The 19,101-nt window shown below is 50.8% G+C and overlaps 1 protein-coding gene across 5 annotated transcripts in view; it reads right to left on the bottom strand.

Annotated features, from left to right (window-relative positions):
* PLEKHS1 (pleckstrin homology domain containing S1) overlaps nt 1-19,101 on the bottom strand; it is an 81,980-nt gene that overhangs the window by 23,783 nt on the left and 39,096 nt on the right. For 4 of the 5 annotated variants that reach the window (XM_078643858.1, XM_078643856.1, XM_078643854.1 and 1 more), the window contains exon 13: nt 17,647-17,856. In XM_078643858.1, coding sequence (XP_078499984.1) covers nt 17,647-17,856 — 210 coding nt within the window. Of the gene's footprint in view, nt 1-3,550; nt 4,741-7,361; nt 8,239-17,298; nt 17,857-19,101 lie in introns of those variants that run through there. The other variant, XR_013594850.1, reaches the window with a different exon arrangement.

Genomic DNA, 19,101 nt, shown 5'->3' with positions numbered 1-19,101 from the left:
CACACACGCAACGCAACTCACACACGCAATGCCACTCATCCACGCAACGCCACTCATCCACGCAACGCCACTCATCCACGCAACGCCACTCATCCACGCAACGCCACTCATCCACGCAACGCCACTCAACCACGCAACGCCACTCACCCACGCAACACCACTCACACATGCAACGCCAATCACCCACGCAACGCCACTCACTCACTCACGCAAAGCCACTCACACCCACGCAGTGCCACTTTCACCCACACAGCACCACTTTCAGACACGCAACGCCACTCACACCCACGCAACGCCACTCACACCCACGCAAGCCCACTATCACCCACGCAATGCCACACTCACCCACGCAACGCCACACTCACCCACGCAACGCCACTCACCCAAGCAACACCACTCACACACGCAACACCACTCATCCACGCAACGCCACTCATTCACGCAACGCCACTCACCCACGCAACGCTACTAACCCACGCAACGCCACTCACCCACGCAACGCCACTCTCCCACGCAACAAGTCAAGTCAGAGAATTTATATAGCGCACTACATACCCAGAGGGTCTCAAGGCGCTTAGAAAGGGGAGGAGGATTACTTGTCAAATATCCACGTTTTAAGTTGCTTTCTGAATGCTAGGTGGTTCTGGGTAAGGCGAAGGTAAGCACTCACACATGCAACGCCACTCACCCACGCAACACCACTCACTCAAAGCAACACCACTCACACACGCAACACAACTCACTCACGCAACGCCACTCACCCACGCAACCCCACTCATCCACGCAACGCCACTCACACATGCAACGCCACTCACACATGCAACGCCACTCACACATGCAACGCCACTCACCCACGCAACGCCACTCACCCACGCAACGCCACTCACCCACGCAACAACACTCACACATGCAACGCCACTCACCCACGCAACGCCACTCACCCACGCAACGCCACTCACTCAAAGCCACTCACACCCACGCAGTGCCACTTTCACCCACACTGTGCAGTGCACAGTAGGTCTCGCAGTAGGAAAGTTGGAGCTATTGGTTTTGAAAATGACAAAGCCCTTTATGTTTTTAAAATGAAAACAAAAAAAAAGGCATTGTTATTTGCAATTGTAATAGCTCCAACTTTCCTACTGTGAGACCTATTGGCAACGCCAGTGCTTTTTTCTGACAGGCGTCATCACTGTGATACCAAAGGTTGCTCTAGACTGAGGTAAATCCAAAGTTCAAGCCAAAGGTGATGGAGGGCAGGCTGGCTACAGGACTCAGACAGATCCCTCTGACAAAGTACCTTCGATGGAGCAAGCGTTGATGTTGAAGTCTCGATGGAAGGGGTCGAGGAGGTGCTGCTTCGTCATCCATTCCGTGTATGGAGGCGAGGCCTTTGCGCAGTCGATGCAAGCTTCAGTATCGAACACCTTTACGATGAAAGTACTGCATAGAAGTCGAGCCGCTTTATCCATCAAGGAGATGTCGTTGACCGGCTCTGACGTCAAAGGGCAATGTGTGAGTTCCAATCGGCGCAAAGTTGTCACTGTGTTGATTTTGGAGCAAAAACAGCTGCAGAACCCACTTCGTAGGCCCAGGACTGGAAGGGGGCACCTTTGGGAAAGGTCGGACTTACAGATGCAGAGTCCAGCAGCACCAGCAAAATTGCAGGAAGTATTGTATGACCCTGAAACAAAAGTCAAGCCAGCAAGCCCTTGGAGTCACGCTGGGTTCCAGTGAGATGGGTCCAGTCCTTGTCAGTAGCAGGGCAGAGATCAGCAGGTAGCATGGGCAGGGCCAGCTAGGCACAGCAGTGAGTAAGTTCCTTAGAATAGTTAGTCAAGCAGAGTGACAATCCTTATAACACAGTAGTCCTCAGTTCTTCACAGGTCCCGTAGTGCGCTGTCATAGTAGGGTCAGAACCCAAGTACTTATACCCAAAGTGCCTTTGAAGTGAGAGGGTGACTTCAAAGCAGCTCCTTGAAGCGTACAGGTTCCCTTTCATCCCAACCCTGTCTACCAGGCTGTCTGTGTGTGTGTGTGTGTGTGGGGGGGGAGGTATTCAGCCGTTCGTGTGAGACACAGGACACTACCTATTCAGATGTGTCAGCTCCCACTCCACCTTTCTACCCAGGGAGGCTATCAAAATGCAGATAATTGTAGTTGAGTCCTCTGTTACACCCTCTCTTCTTGTGTTTGTGGCTGTTTAGAGGGAATGAATTAAGTGTCGCTTTCACCCACCCCAGACGTGTATTGGAGGCAGGCTGCCAGCATACAGAGCTAAGTTAAGACCAGAGAAAAGCCCACCTTTTAAAAGTGGCATTCCTAAAATAGTCATGTTAAATCCAACCTCAGCACTAAAGAGGATTTATCATTACCAATCCAAAGATATGAAACATGGTTTAGCTACTCTGTTCTACTCAGCAATTGCAGCTTAAAAGTGTTTAAGGAATTCCCAATGCTAGTCTATGAGAGGTGTAGGCCTCAAAGTAGTGATAAACAAATTCAGCTGTTTGTCACTACAGGGACATGTAAAACTCAAAAGTATATGCCCTACCTTTTACTTACACAGCATCCTGCCCTTGGGACTACCTAAGGGACTACCTAAGGCTTCTCTTAGGGGTGACCTATGTGTAATAAACAAGAGTTTAAAGCTTGACAAGTTGTTTTAACTACCAAGTCGAAGTGGCCATAAGCTGCACACACAGGCCCTGCAATGGCAAGCCTGAGACAGTTTTGAAAGGCTAATTGTGTGGGTGGCACAACCAGTGCAGCAGGCCCACTAGTAGCTTTTAGATTACAGGCCCTGGGTATATAGTATATCACGTTACAAGGGACCTACAGGTAAATTAAATATGTCAATTAGGCATACACCAATGTCACAATGTTTAGGAGAGAAGTGCATGCACTTAAGCACTGATCAGCAGTGGTAAAGTGCTCAGAGTCCTATGGCCAACAAAAAGATACAGCAAAAAGTGGAGGTAAGCAGTAAAACGTTGGGGGAAGACCACCCCGAGGATGGCAGGTCTACCAATGGTTAACTGTCAAAATTCACAAGGCTTCGCCGCACCTATTATTATGACTCTGATCCTTCATGTATGCATTCACGATATTCCACTGACACCAACTGCAGTTTTAGTGTTGATTGGGGGAACACACTCATTTGCTTTTAGTGAAAGTTGAACTTGACATCTTCTTATTGATATATCCAGAGATCACCCTTCTATAGAATGTAGATGTTTATTTTTCTGTACCTCGCTGGCTGTCAGTGCACTGATTACTGTCCAGTATTCTACAATCTATCATACTGTATCATTCCTACATTTGCAGAGCATGTGAGGATGCAGCTAGGGTAATTACATACGTTTTGATGCTCTAGCATAGTTATTATTGTGTCACCTAGGGAAAAAGCAGCAGAGTTCTATAATAAAAGAAATTAACAATATGACAGGAAGCAACCACGTCTATCTAATGTCCTTCCTTTGCCGAAGGTGTCCTTCCTTTGTTTTGCATGCACAGTAAAGCGTCCAGTGCCGGCAATAGCGGCACATTGACATTTTTTTTTTAATTGTTCTTTTTATTAAAAACAAATTAACACATAAAATAGCACATTACATGCTGCAATCGGCAACCCTCCCGCTGGGTTAGAAGATATCACAAGACATCAGACAGGTAAGCATTACTCAGTGTCCAAAATTGGTAGGTTTCTCGGCGGCTCACAGATATCCCCCCTGTAAGTGTTCCATTTCTGCCATACTTGCAACCATTTGTTAGGGCAGCCTCTTGAAATATATACAGTTTTCTCTGTGAACATGCAATGGTCCATATCATTTTCCCAAAGCCTCAGGGACGGTTTTTCTCTTGCTCCCCACAGCTTTGCAATATTGCATTTGGCGACCATCATTCCCAATGACACCCATATCTTATCCTTGACGTTTAGGTCTGTAGGGACCCAGATGTTTAAAAGACATAACTTAATATTGCAATCAGTGTTTCCCCCCATGACTTCTGTCATACAGTTTGTGACCCTTTCCCAGTACCTCTGAATTAATGGACACTCTCAGAGTGTATGAGTGAATGTACCATCCAGCCCACAGCCCCTGATACAAACTACGCCTTCCCTAAAACCCATCTTCATCAATGTTAATCCCGAATAATATACCCTATGTAATATTTTGAGTTGAACAAGCCTCAGTCTGGATGAGGCTGCAGTTTCTTTGTGGGATGTAAGCGCTTCTAGCCACTCCCCATCATCCCACATTGACATATTTGATACCAGGGCCGGACTGGGAACCGAACCCGGCCCTGGCAAACTGCTCAGCCGGACACCCCCTGGGATGAGGGTGGGTGCAGCCGAGCAGTTTGCAAGGGCCGGTTTCAGATAATTTTGTTTCAGGGGGCTGATATTGCCGACCCCTGGTAACAAAACCGGCCCCTACCCTGGTGGCTCACCAGGGAAACGCCTGGTACCCGCTACGGTCAGTCCGGCCCTGTTTGATACTAATGGCTGCTCTGACATATTTTCACCATGCGCTAAAAACAGAAATACTGATGTTTCCACTGTACTATCTCTATCGAGTACTGTGGCAGAAACTAATTCTGTGAGAATGTCAGAAGCTAGCAGTGTGCATGTATGGATGGAGCTTGCCAGTGGCCCCCCCAACCCCCCCCCTTCCTTCCCACCACTTTCCAGTGGTCCATTCAGTATCATGGCGCTCTATGTAGCTAGCCTGTTTCCCACAATGCCTTACATTCAGTGGCGTCACTGGGGTTGGTGTCACCCGGTGCGGGTAACTCATGGTGTCACCCCCTCACGACTTACCGCATGGACCACCTGTCGGAAATGTACGGTGCTAGGTGCTGTCTTACTCCCTCTAGCTCCCTCTCTCTGTCTACCTCCCTCTCTCTGTCTTACTCCCTCTAGCTCCCTCTGTCTCCCTCTCTCTCTGTCTTACTCCCTCTAGCTCCCTCTCTCTCTCTGCCTTACTCCCTCTAGCTCCCTCTCTCTCTGTCTTACTCCCTCTAGCTCCCTCTCTCTGTCTTGCTCCCTCTAGCTCCCTCTCTCCCTCTCTTACTCCTTCTAGCTCCCTCTCTCTCTCTCTGTCTTACTCCCTCTTGCTCCCTCTCTTTCTGTCTTGCTCCCTCTAGCTCCCTCTCTCTGTCTTACTCCCTCTAGCTTCCTCTCTCTCTGTCTTACTCCCTCTAGCCCCCTCTCTCTTACTCCCTCTAGCTCCCCCTCACTCTCTTACTCCCTCTAGCCCCCTCTCTCTCTGTCTTGCTCCCTCTAGCTCTCTCTCTCTGTCTTACTCCCTCTCACTCTGTCTTGCTCCCTCTAGCTCCCTCTCTCTCTTACTCCCTCTAGCTCCCTCTCTCTGTCAAGAGCCCTCTAGCTCACTCTCTCTCTGTCTTACTCCCTCTCTCTGTCTAGCTCCCTCTCTCTCTGTCTTACTCCCTCTAGCTCCCTCTCTCTTACTCCCTCTAGCTCCCTCTCTGTCTTACTCCCTCTAGCTCCCTCTAGCTCCCTCTCTCTCCGGCTTGGTCCCTCTAGCTCCCTCTCTCTGTCTTGCTCCCTCTAGCTCCCTCTCTCTCTCTTACTCCTTCTAGCTCCCTCTCTCTCTGTCTTGCTCGCTCTAGCTCCCTGTAGCTCCCTCTCTCTCTATCTTACTCCCTCTAGCTCCCTCTCTCTGTCTAGCTCCCTCTCTCGCTGTCTTACTCTCTCTAGCTCCCTCTCTCTCTGTCTTACTACCTCTAGCTCACTCTCTCTGTCTAGCTCCCTCTAGCTCCCTCTCTCTTGCTCCCTCTAGCTCCCTCTGTCTCCCTCTCTCTCGGTCTTACTCCCTCTAGCTCCCTCTCTCTCTGTCTTACTCCCTCTAGCTCCCTCTATCTCTATCGTACTCCCTCTAGCTCCTCTCTCTGTCTTCCTCCCTCTAGCTCCCTCTCTCTCTTACTCCCTCTAGCTCCCTCTCTCTCTGTCTTACTCCCTTTAGCTCCCCCTCTCTCTATCTTACTCCCTCTAGCTCGCTCTCTCTGTCTAGCTCCCTCTCTCTCTGTCTTGCTCCCTCTAGCTCCCTCTCTTTCTGTCTTACTCCCTCTAGCTCCCTCTCTCTGTCTAGCTCCCTCTAGCTCCCTCTCTCTCTGTCTTACTCCCTCTAGCTCCCTCTCTCTGTCTAGCTCCCTCGAGCTCCCTCTCTCTCTGTCCTACTCCCTCTAGCTCCCTCTGTCTCTGTCTAGCTCCCTCTCTCTCTCTGTCTTACTCCCTCTAGCTCCCTCTCTCTCTCTGTCTTACTCCCTCTAGCGCCCTCTCTCTCTGTATTGCTCCCTCTAGCTCCCTCTCTCTTATTCCCTCTAGCTCCCTTTCTCTCTGTCTTGCTCCCTCTCTCTCTGTCTTGCTCCCTCTAGCTCCCTCTCTATCGTACTCCCCTAGTTCCCTGTCTCTGTCTAGCTCCCTCTCTCTCTCTCTGTCTTACTTCCTCTAGCTACCTCTGTCTCCCTCTCTCTGTCTTACTCCCTCTAGCTCCCTCTCTCTCTCTGTCTTACTCCCTCTAGCGCCCTCTCTCTCTGTCTTGCTCCCTCTAGCTCCCTCTCTCTTATTCCCTCTAGCTCCCTTTCTCTCTGTCTTGCTCCCTCTCTCTCTGTCTTGCTCCCTCTAGCTCCCTCTCTATCGTACTCCCCCTATTTCCCTCTCTCTGTCTAGCTCCCTCTCTCTCTCTGTCTTACTTCCTCTAGCTACCTCTGTCTCCCTCTCTCTGTCTTACTCCCTCTAGCCCCCTCTCTCTCTGTCTTTCTCACTCTAGCTCCCTCTCTCTCTGTCTTTCTCACTCTAATTCTCTCTCTCTTTGTCTTCTTACTCCCTCTAGCTCCCTCTCTCTCGCACATTAAACCCGGGGGGGGGGCAGGACCCCCCCCCCCCTTTTACACTCTCTGCCGCTTTCATGTGGTTTCTCTTTTAAAGCTTTTCAAAATGCAAAAAGAAATCTGTGTACACGGCACCAGCGAGTTTGTAGACGCGAGAATTTTACGATATGAAACAGCTAAAGTAAAAGCTAATTTCCAAGCGGTTAATACCCCCCCTCCCCGGCCCCCCCTCTTTAGCACCGTGTCTTTTCCCATATAAATGGCGGGGGGCCCTCATTACTACACTTTTCAAACTTTAACTAATGAGAACATTTTAATTCGAATAGGTGAGAAAATATCTCTGTTCGTTTTTGTTTTTAAAGCGGATCGAGTCTCTCCGAGGCCTTCGGGTGCGGTGCAGGGGGTGCCATGTACAGAGGCCTGCTGCGGGGGCGCAAACAGATGGTGTCACCCCCATGTGAGGGTGTCAACCGGTGCGGTCCGCACCCCCGCACACCCCCTAGTGACGCCACTGCTTACATTCGGTGCCCTGTCGTGTCCTACTTACTTAGCCCTTTTTCCTTTCCTACACCATGCTTCTGAGTGGCACAGTTACCTCTTGCACCTACTCGGTGCCTCGTTCGCCACCCCGTCTACCACGTTATGTCGCATGGACTGGACACACACCTACCTCACCACAACTCAAGCCATCTGCCCTCCCTCGCGAGCACACGTCCTCCTGCTTTTGGCCTGACGTGACGTATACTGTACAGCAGAGAAGCAACTAGAGCCAAATTTCGGGGGTGGGGTGGGGGGGGAGGGGGGGCGAGGGTTTCTAAGAAAAAATTTCGGGAGGGGGCTGAATGTTTAGGCAATCGGTAGAGTCGAGTTGCAGGGGCTCTTAGAAGGGGTGAAACAACAACAAAGCCTTATTAACATGCACAAGGTCTTTTGAAGTCTTGTGAAGTGCTCTGGTGCGGCTGTGAGCGGGCCCGGGAAGTGTCTCATCCCGGACTGCTACACTCGACGAGTTGCGGGGGGGGGGTTTGAAGCACTTTGAGGCCAAGGAGTGTTGCACGCCTGCTGTACAGCACCCTGAAAGAGCCAGTATAGGGAGTGTAGCCGATCCCTGCTGCTCCCGCGTCCTTTATAGCACAGTATTATTAGTCATCGGACCTACCACCCTAGGGCGAGGAGGGGTGCATTCTGCCGCTCCCACTGTTCTCTCTCCGCTGCAGTGACAGAGATGCGACAGGCTTCAGTCGCCACGTTACACAAGGAAGCGTGCTGTCTTCAGCTGCCTGTCGCTTCCTTGGTACTGCCCTGTCGAGAGGGTGAGTGAGGGAAGCCGCCTGTTTCTGCTGTTCAGTCCACCTAATGTTCTCGACTAGCCCCGTAAGTAGCGAGCTGCTGCAATGCAGGCCGACCGACACGTCCCCGCAGGGGACACAGATAAGAGGGCGGCCACTGTAGTGCCACAGGAAGGCACACGGGGCAGCCCAGCTCTTTAGGACCCGCGGGGGTCCCGCGCGTCACTTCCTTCCTGTGGTGGGCGGGGGAGAGTATATATTCCTCCCCCGCCCACCGAGCGGCCTCTTTGTCCGCTGTCCCCTCACCCTGACGCCGTTTGCTATCGCTCCAGCCATGCGGCCTGGACGCGTTGTCCTTTCACGCCGGGGGTCGTTTGCCGTTCTGTCCGTCGGGGTTTGTTAGGTGAGTCAGGGTTGAGTGTGCTTTGTTCCTTGCGGTACCTTCGGGGCTGTGGCTCCGCCAAGGCAGTAGGGGCACAGTGAGTCCGACGGGAAGGAGCGGGCGAGGGGGACGGGGACAGAGAGGCGCGGGTCAGTATTGTGTTATGTATTTGCTCTTTGCTCCAACCGCCTTGTGGGTCTATGCACGGGTGAGTAGTTGGCTTATCCGCTTGGGCGTGCGACCTCGGACCTGGGGACATGGGTTCGAGTTTCGGTCATGACGCTTACACTAAGCACCCTGTGACTCTGGGAATTACGTTAAAGTTGGTAATTGTGTTTTTCGTAAGTGTGTGAACTCGCTGCTCTGTGTGCAGTTAGGTTGAATAATTTTTAATAGGCGTGGCCTAGGAGCAAGCCAGCGCGAGTGTGGTAGGTCGCCTGCACTCCGCATGCGGATGGAAGATCCGTCAGAGTGACCGGTCGCTCACTTTTATATAGGAGATTGTCTCGATTGTCTCACCGCCGCCGAGCCTGCAGCAGCGCCCCCTTTCAGTTCCAGCAGACTGCGTTTTAGACCTGCCCAAGGATACATTTAGTAACATTAGCGATCACAATGGCCTTGGTAAAGCTGCTTTCTATTCTCGCGTGTATGTCAACCGGACTAAAGCGGGAACAATTTTATTTGCAGCTGCACCTCGCATGCCGAGGATCTGTTCATGTTGTGTGGCTTCTGCGTGTTTCTCTCCTTCGTGTAATAAATGTAAGGTGTTCACCTCGGTTTCGGAAATTGGGCAAACAGGCCCATTTCGGGACGCTTCTCTGGAATTCTTTTGCCTGCGAGACTTGACAATCCCCTGTCCTCATCTCATGCCTGCATTTGATGGGTAGGGTTTCCACTTGTGTCCGTAAAAGGCACAGGCAGCTGGCGCAGTCACAGCTCCCAGCCCCAGCCCACCCTGCACATGAGCAGGGAGTGTGGCGGCGGCCAGCATTTTATTACAGCCACAGGTGATTTGGTAACCAGCGCAGCTAGTGGTATTCGTGGAGAGAGCAGCGCAGCCGCGTGTGGCAATCCTGCTCCTGTAGACGACCGAGCACAGTCGTCTCCTTAATTGGCCTTTTGTGGGCTCTGACTGGTATGTGGGTGGGCCAGGTACTTCCGCTTCTCCGGGTTCCTTTGTCGGTGCCCCCACATGCACACTGGGACTCCCCCACGGTGGCGGGGGGGGGCACATAGTTCCCTGAGCTAGCTCTCGACTGGACTGCCGGTCGGGCAAGTCTTGGCGCCGGGGGGGAAATTGCGTCTACAGGTCAGCCCAGGGTGGATCATTACCCTCATACCCCCCTCCCCCCAGTCTGAGTTGCTCGTTGGGAGTTAGGTACTCACAGGGGGATACTTGGCCCAAGCTCGGGATGGTGCTGGACTCGGGGCTTTTGAAGTATGTTTTACATTGTTCAGCGCACGTGGGTAATGGCGTCGGTGGGTGGCCATTTGCATGGGAAAAGTTTTTTGCGAGATGTCTGGCGCATGTGGGTATGGCGCCGGTTACAGCCAGCTGCTTCATTTTCTATTTATTTGTGGGGATTATGCCTGTCTGCATTCTTTTGGTATATTGTGTGCTCCTTTTCAGGCTGCTGACTTGCGAATTCGCCTTTTGCCACTAGTTATGTATGCGAGGTTGCTTAACGTGTGGCCGCCCTCAGGGACAATGCACACTGAGCTAGGAGGGCACGGACCCGCCTTTGGGCTGCGCAATTACAGGCAGCACCGGGAGCAGGGAAGGACGCTTTCGCTCTCGTGATTCATTGCCAGCCTGCGGCACTGGGGGTTCTGGTTTCGAGACGCTTTCTTCAGCAAAAGCCATTCACTCATTTTCCCCGTTTCAACACTTTCTGTGTCTTGTTTGGAAGCGTATGTCAGCCCTAGCACTCCTTTCATCCGACGCGGAGTTGGAGTGTATTTGTTTGCCTGCAACGGACGGGTTTCCCACCCGTGTTTTACCTCCCTCCCTCCTTGCTGCTCCCAGGTTGGGGCAAGGAAGTTTTGTGGTCTTCCCTGCGACTTCCCTTGCGATTGACCGGGAAGAGGGGTCATAGGAGTCATGTTCTTTCATCAGTGTTTGCGAACTTGTACTTTCATCAGTGTTTGCGAACTCGTACCACAGCCAGTCCCCCCCATTGTACCTAGGACGGCCCGAGAGAGTATCATTTGGATGTGCTTACAGCCGAGAGAAATGGCTTACATGAGGAGGGCCATTCACCTTCCTTTAGGTCCAAGAGGACTGGAATATGTTGGAAAATGTCGTGGTTACTGGGGCTCCGGGCTCGTGGTATTTTTATTACAGTTTCGTGGGATTTTGGTTTTGTCTTTTGTGGCGGCACAGTTATGCGGCCCACGTGGGTAATGGCGACGGGCGCGGCCATCTTGGCTTCTCTTTCCTTGTGCGGGGGCTATGCTCCGGGCCTTTGCGTTCTAGGCGTCACATGCGACGGAAGGTACCTCGCATCTGGTGTTGTAGGCGTATCTTTTAGGAGTGGTATGTGGACTTGTAGCGGGTTATGGATCTCTGTGGTCGCGCCAGTTAGGCTGCCAAGAGAAGCAAGTTCAGGCCCTCTTCGGAGCGGTCATCGATGGTGACACAGTCACATTCGACAGTCATGTTAGTACTTTTAAGGCTGTCTCGATGTTATAGCAGTTTTGGTGTTAATATCTTTAATATTTTGAAATGCTTATATTGAATGCTCAGATCCCTCCACATGCCTGCCATTGTCGTATTTAGGCCGGGATATGTATGCTACAGTTTCTGAACCATTATCACAGACAACGCAGTCCCATGCTTTACAGGTTCACAAGTCCTCGTTTGCACAGCTCCAATGTCTTACATGAAGTAACAAGGGGGGCACTTTGGCCTGCGCTTAAGCTAAGTTATGTATGCACGTTTCACAGCTGGTTGCATTTGCAATTTATTTGCTTCGCCCGGGAATTAAGGTATTATGCCTGCTCTCTAATGACTCTTGGACTGGTGAGGATTTGGCTTGCATTGGTGTTTTGTGTCACGCAGGAAGTAGCACAAGTGGTTACAGTATGGCGCCAAGACAGTGGTAGTAATACTTCGATGGATATCGCAAGTGGCTTTTACAGGGGCATTAGTAGACCGCTAGGAAGGCTTGACACGTAGCTGTGTGCACTCCCTTTGCTATCATTTTCCTTATATTTTACGGTGTTGTTTTGATGCACTGTGAGGGGTAAGCCCCTATCCTCAAGGGGGTTCTGTATCACCGAGTGTCACTATCCCATTGCTTGTGTTTTACGTGCGGGCGAACGTGTCATACGCCTCCCATGCTGGAGCTTAGTGATCCTAGTGGGGCAAACCGCAGCAGGAAACTACGGGGTCAGGCGGGATCTAATTAGCGCCCCCTAAGTGCAGTGGCACTAAGTGCACCCCCCATGTGCAGGCACGACATTCGGATGTACTGGGAGCAATTTCCGTACGAACATGTGCCCACTGGCCAATGGCTACTTGTGTGTCATTTGTATGTTTTCTCTCATGCAGACTTTATTTAACTGGTTGTCCAGGCACGGGATAGTGCAGAACAGGTAGCGTCCCAGGATATGGCCGGCGGGTCAGGTGCCGGGGTGGGTGATCTGCGCAGTGGATTGGTTGGTGGGTGCTTTCCCTTGGAGTGGGATACTCTGTACAAACCTCGGCTTGTCCCGTGGGTGCCTATGAGGGCATGTGTCGTAAACTAAGTTAGTTCGCCTTATTGCATTGTGTGAATACTTCGCTGATTTCAAGTTGCATTAGAATTCTGTGGCCTGCTGCCGAAGCCATTCCTAGCTTCGTGGGCACGGAATAAACTGTATTGCACGTTTACATAAGTATCAGGGTTGTAGCTAGCAGTTGGGCAGCAGTAGATTTGGGTTGTGCCCAACCTTGTCCGGAGTAACGGCTGTGACTCCTGATTTAATTGGGAGGCTATAGTCTTGCTTGCGGTAACCGAATTAAGGTGTGTTGATCACAGACTGGATGCGATGGGGATCTTGGTGAATTGTTTTGGTCCAAAGCCGAAGTGAGCTGCTAGCGCAGGGCCAGAATAATTAGGTGACTGCAGCGCGACAAAGGTCTTCTAAAGGCACAGCTACAAAATGGTGCAAGAGTAGGAGTCCATGTGGACCACCCCTCGCTAGGAGGGCTAGCAGGGGTCACTCAGGGTACGAAGCTATCAGCTTCCAGTGTTTTGAGCAATTAACTAGCATGCAAAGTTTGAGGGAAGCTGCTGAGTTGCCTGAGATTGTTGCTCGTCCCGGTGCTAGTGATGGTGACTCTTAAGGGTAAGGTTCTATTTAGTAGTTGCGTTTGGATACGTTGACAGGTTGCCCTTACTCGTGCAACACAGCGATAAAGTTGGAAGTTGGTGGAGTGTTGAACTTGATTGATCTTGGAGCAGTAGGAATGTGGCCCGATTGACCTAGTGAGGTATGCCTTCCAGGGTAGTCTTTTACCCTGGTTTGGGGTCCCCCTAGTGTGCGGTGCTTACTTTAACCCTGCCTTTATAGAGCCAGCTATACACATTTTGGTTTCTTGTAACATGCTATTTTGTTCCAGCCCCCTGGGTAGCAAAATATTTTATTGCTTTAGACCGGATGCACCAGGAAGCCTCACTACGTTGGCAGGGTAAAAGCTTTCACCGGTAGTGTCATGGGGCTTGCTTTTCTAACATGTTGTAAAGGTAGTTACATGTAGTATTGTGACAATTTGTCTCATGCACACGTTTCTAGCAGGCAACGCTCATGCCTCCTCTTGATAGGGATCGTAGGAGTGCCTACGTTACTAAGTGCAGCTAGTAATATTGTGTTAATAGTTTAGATCTGTTCAATTCAGCTTTTATTGAACTCCGGTAACTAGCTGGGGAATAATATACCTGGACACACTGTTTAATTATAATTTGATGTCATGACATCCGCCCGGGTCTCACAAGGGGGAAAGGGCCCTCACTATTTTCCCTGCTCATTCGCGGCGGGGCACACACTTGTCATTCTGGTAACGTTTTACCCTGTAAGGTTGAGTCAAGCCCGGACTCCCGGAGGTGCGGCTATTGCCCGCCACTGTTTTTGCAGAAGCAAGTTATCAGTGCTTTATTGAGTAGGGTGGTTGTTTCTGGTCTGCGGCACCGTCCCTCAATTGTCATCCTCAGTACTGCTGGCTTTCAGAGAGGACCGCTTGACGCCACGGAGCAAGTCAAGTTTATTGGTGACTCTGCTGTGCTGGCAGGAAAGTGTATTCTGGTCCTTTTATGTCACTCATGGTGCACTGTATTGAGGGTAATGTCACACATGGCAGTTGACACCTTGATAGCTATGGATGGGGGCGACCTTTTCTTGTTTGGCTGCAAGAAAGCTACTACTGTGGCTTAGTTCTCTTATGCACCATGAAGCTTTGACTCTCGATGAGATGGCCTCGTGGTATGTTAGCGCTCCTTTTCTACGTAAGGATAGGGGGGCTTTTGTCTTAGCGGCTAATCAAGCACTCCTCAGCACTTTTGCCTGTTTTGCCAGGCAATATACAGCACATCACCTGATTAGATGGTTAGCCCTACATTTTAGATGGGCCTGCACGAGCCACACAAATAACCCATACTTCCTGGCCCACGCCGAGACACTCACTTAGTTGGACCACAGCATTGCCAGTTTGCGATTCTCCGGCTAATTGGCACTTTGTTGATGCATTGTCTATTTACTCAGAATTTGGGCCTGCATTAGCCACACATACCTCCCCCAGTCTGATCCCACGAAGACCTAGCAGCTCTGACTTCACTGTGGTTCAAGCTGATACTTTTAGACTCCACTTCTTCATTTCGTGGGACACTTGGTGGTCCACATGCGGCCAGGTAGGCGATTGCTTTAGCTGTTTTTCGTGTCCGCAAGGGGCAGGCAATTTCCACAGTCTATAGTGCCACAACAGGGGTTGTCTCGCATTGGAGGGCCTTTGGCTAGGTGCTTGGGTAAGCGTTCTACCCAGACCGTATCTATTTAGTTGTTTTCAGGTACGAAAGTTGGGATTCCTCGTGCAGCGTTCACATACGAGAGAGTACGAGGAGGAAGTATTTGGCCCCTAGTTGCACAGCATGTATATACAGTGGCATAGGCTGCCGGTTAGCGCATCATAGGGGCCAACTGAGGCCAAGCACAGGGTGACAACTTGCGCAAATGTCAAACATTGCCAGGGCATGGGTAGCCATCTTTAGCTAGAGCCTGTGGGGGTGATAGTGTTCAATCCCAGTCTGGGGGTTTGGGCCAGTTTTCCCTCGCCATGCGGTGTGGGGGGCAGCGGGCTCTAGGGGCCTCTGAAGAACAGGCAAGGGTGTTTTGGACTGAGGTACGTGTAACTGTATTTACACTTTCTCAGACGGGTTCCAGCGGATACTCCTACCCACATATTGGGAACCTTGTGACACGCTATCTTGATTCGACTCCACCTCGGTGTATATAAAAGGGTCTCAAGTGGTTAGCAGGGTCCAGGTTCCTGTGACCAGGCGCTTGCTCAAGTAAGCAGCATAGGTTGACCCGTTGCAAAGCCTTGCAGTGTATCATGATCAGGACGCTACGCGCTCATCCCCCTTATGCTGGCCGTGACACCTTGTGCGTGCACCTAGGTCCTTTACTAGGGATTGCGCTGGTCACTGCAATGTTCTATGGCCTTGATAGAACGAACACAACGATCTTACGGTGGGTCTCGCCACCAGTGGGGGACAGGTAATTTTCAGTGGTCAGACATGTCTCCATCTCTTTAGGCAAGGCGCTATTCAGGGGAGGCGCTGGAGCCAACACACAGGAGGTCCTGTGCTGTACATAATTAAAGGGGCAGAGACACATATCTTGGTAGCCCGACACCGTCCCGGTGGAAGTATCTAGGCTCACACAGGTGGTTAGCAGGGACCGGGATTCGGTGTCCGGTCGTAGGGTCAGCAAGCAGGGTAGACCGCACCTGTTGGCCCTTCATGGAGGTTTTCTGTACCATCCACAGGCAACACACTCTCTTTCCCTCCGCCTTGTTGTGACACCAGGCTGCGTCGCCGGGGAGCTTTGGAGAAGTATTGTTAATTTGTCTGGGCTATGGGGCTAGCAGGCACTAGAGGAAGAACACTAGGGGAATTGCCACACTGTAGTGACAGGAGCTCTGTGGTCTGATTTCTTATCCTGAGGTCCAGTGGCATGATGCCCGGTATGGAACAGTAAGGCAGCTGGCTGGCACGAGGTTTGCTGCGCCAGGCGTAAATATCTTGGGCAGAGATTTTGCCTTTTACATGTGGGCTATAAGCCCAAGCCAAACTCCCTTGGTGTTGCTTGACTTTTGGGTCAGCGGTCCACGTGGGTATGGACCTGTTTTTCGGAATAGGGAAGAGACTCTAGTAATAGCAATTAAGGAACAGCTAGGAGGAATGCCGGCCTTGGTGGGGGGCCCTGGCTGCGACGGTCGCCACACCCAGGTCTGTGGAGGAGCTACAGGGCGATCCAGAGGCGGAAAGGTACCCGGGAGTACCCTCTTCAGGAGCACAAAGGATGCTGAGGCCTAATATCCCCAGGAAGTCTGTGCGGTGGACCCTGGGGGTACGACGGCACCCCGCTATCCTACGGGCGGTTGGAAACCTGTACAACCGGGGGTTGCTTGAACGCTCCGCCCCTCGTAGGGGGGGTGTGAGCAAGAGGGTGGACCAATGGTTCACCGGAATTGGGAGGGGCTATCTCCTCCCATAACCGCTAAGCAACGATTGGCTAAGGCCACGTTGCAAATTGGCCCGTCAGGTGGTAGGTCGCGAGGGGCGGCTTGCCTTTTGGATCGCCTGTAAGATAACCCACCTTGTTGGCATTGTGTATATGCTAATAAACCTGCAGCTACTTTTCTCCAACAAAAAAGTTGTCTTGTCTGCTTATTTCTGCCAAATGTATGTTACTACGAGCGGGCTGAAGAGTGGCGCCGATATTGGCACTATGCAGGCCGACCGACACGTCCCCGCAGGGGACACAGATAAGAGGGCGGCCACCGTAGTGCCACAGGAAGGCACACGGGGCAGCCCAGCTCTTTAGGACCCGCGGGGGTCCCGCGCGTCACTTCCTTCCTGTGGTGGGCGGGGGAGAGTATATATTCCTCCCCCGCCCACCGAGCGGCCTCTTTGTCCGCTGTCCCCTCACCCTGACGCCGTTTCCCTCCCTTCCGCATACCCGGCGCTTTCAGGGTTGGGGGGGGGGATGTTTCTAATCTTTTCTCATTTGTGTTGCAGGAGGAGTTACAGGGCGATCCAGAGGCGGAAAGGTACCCGGGAGTACCCTCTTCAGGAGCACAAAGGATGCTGAGGCCTAATATCCCCAGGAAGTCTGTGCGGTGGACCCTGGGGGTACGACGGCGCCCCGCTATCCTACGGGCGGTTGGAAACCTGTACAACCGGGGGTTGCTTGAACGCTCCGCCCCTCGTAGGGGGGGGGGGGCGTGAGCAAGAGGGTGGACCAATGGTTCACCGGAATTGGGAGGGGCTATCTCCTCCCATAACCGCTAAGTAACGATTGGCTAAGGCCACGTTGCAAATTGGCCCGTCAGGTGGTAGGTCGCGAGGGGCGGCTTGCCTTTTGGATCGCCTGTAAGATAACCCACCTTGTTGGCATTGTGTATATGCTAATAAACCTGCAGCTACTTTTCTCCAACAAAAAAGTTGTCTTGTCTGCTTATTTCTGCCAAATGTATGTTACTACGAGCGGGCTGGTGAGTGGCGCCGATATTGGCACTATGGTCGTGTGAGATAAAAAAATATATACTGCCTAGTAAAAAAGGTAGAGACGCTCAAAAAAACATAAGGAGCAATGTAATGATGGCAACCTCACGTGGACCTAACTTGCACCCAACCTTGGACCAAATAGGGCACTGTGAAACTTGCATGAAATGTGCACTGGGGCACTGTGAACTGGTGTTACAACCTATGCTTAGCTGGGTACGGCACTCTGACAACATAGCTGCTGCCATTCTGTACTATTGCAAAACTTGGTAAAAACCTTTTCACTATAAAAAAAATCTAAATTAAGACACTGCCAATTGTTATTTCTTAGACTCTAATTAAGACCAAGAACATATCTCACTTGAACAGTCGCCGCAGGGATGGCGTGCTCCTTCGCTTCTTGCAGTTTCTTCTCTCTATGCTGCATCTCTGCTTCAAGGGCGAGGCATATATCGCGTGACCTTCTTCACACCTGCTGCTTTCATCCGAGACAGGAACGGACATAGTGATAACGTCATAAGTGGATTCTGGGAATCCCAGCTCTGTATTTCGGTTCGACTCAACAGGGGAGCTGTGCAAAAAAAACACAAAGACCTCTGGTTAGAAGTCGCAAGATACAGCCTTACTGACAGTGTGACTTTTAAGCCTCAACAGAGTAGTCACAAAAGCCACTGAGTCACAAACTAGACTGCATAAACATACTGTACAGGGAGGACACTGTCGGTGCAGCAAACGATGCAAACCAGCACAGCCAGACTATTCTCAGATGGGAATCCCGAGCGGTGCAGCAAAAGGCACATTTACCACTCACCACTGGCTCTCGGTCAAACTAGCGATCTTCCATAGAGCTGTCGACATTTGAAATGTGCAAATCGTGCTGGGCATATCCATGATGCAGAAATCCACCCACACGCAAAAAAATAACAATTAATGGCTATTTTAACAGAATTCGAGTTCCCTACAAATGATATGATCTACTTTTTGGTGATTGCTTGAGGGGGATTAGAAAACATGTTACAAGTTCCCTTGATTGCAGAATAACACGCAGATTCAGAAATACCGCGTCTAATTTCACATACATGTCCCATCTGCTTTCAGTAGGTGGTAATTGAGTGTGGGGCTATTTAGGGGTTGTGGGGAGGGCAGAGCAGGTGAGAGAGAGATGTGGGGAGCGTTTGATGTCCCCGCTATTCTGCAAGTGAAGCAGCTGCCTGCACCTCCACAGCACGCCCAAGGTAAATTATATAATTATATGTAGCTAATCATAGGTTGACTTTACTTAGCGCAACATATATGCCATGACTATATATAAGGTTTGCTGCTATATATACACAGGCTGTTTTAAATTTGGAACAATATTTATTTATTTATTTATTGGTTCAATCGACGCAATTTTGCACAGTGTTTCTTCCATGTTTACAATTTGTTACCATGCACTGTCACTTTAAAAAGTCTGCCTACTGGCTTGCAGTTTGTCATGTGATCAAGCCTCTTCTTGAGGCGAAACGCGCCATGGCGGACGCGCTGGCACGAATTTAATAAAAAGCACTTCTGCACCAGCAATTGAAGGGTCTACTCCTCGTCATTTGGATAATCGGCAGCGCCAGCTTGCAGTGTGGCGATTTCTTTGATATATATATATATATATATATATATATATATATATATATATATATATATATATATATATATATATATATATATATATATATCTCGATAGGTGGAAAAAACAAAGGTAAAAGTGATGCTATAGATAGATGAAAGATGATAGACAAAAAACGCCATTTCAAACCTGCAAAACCTATGAAATTCACTA

This window comes from Lissotriton helveticus, chromosome 5_1 (genome assembly GCF_964261635.1).
Source record: "Lissotriton helveticus chromosome 5_1, aLisHel1.1, whole genome shotgun sequence".
Classification (NCBI taxonomy): domain Eukaryota; kingdom Metazoa; phylum Chordata; class Amphibia; order Caudata; family Salamandridae; genus Lissotriton; species Lissotriton helveticus.
The sequence above is the reverse complement of the archived record's forward strand: the minus strand, read 5'-3'. Positions and strand labels throughout refer to the sequence as shown.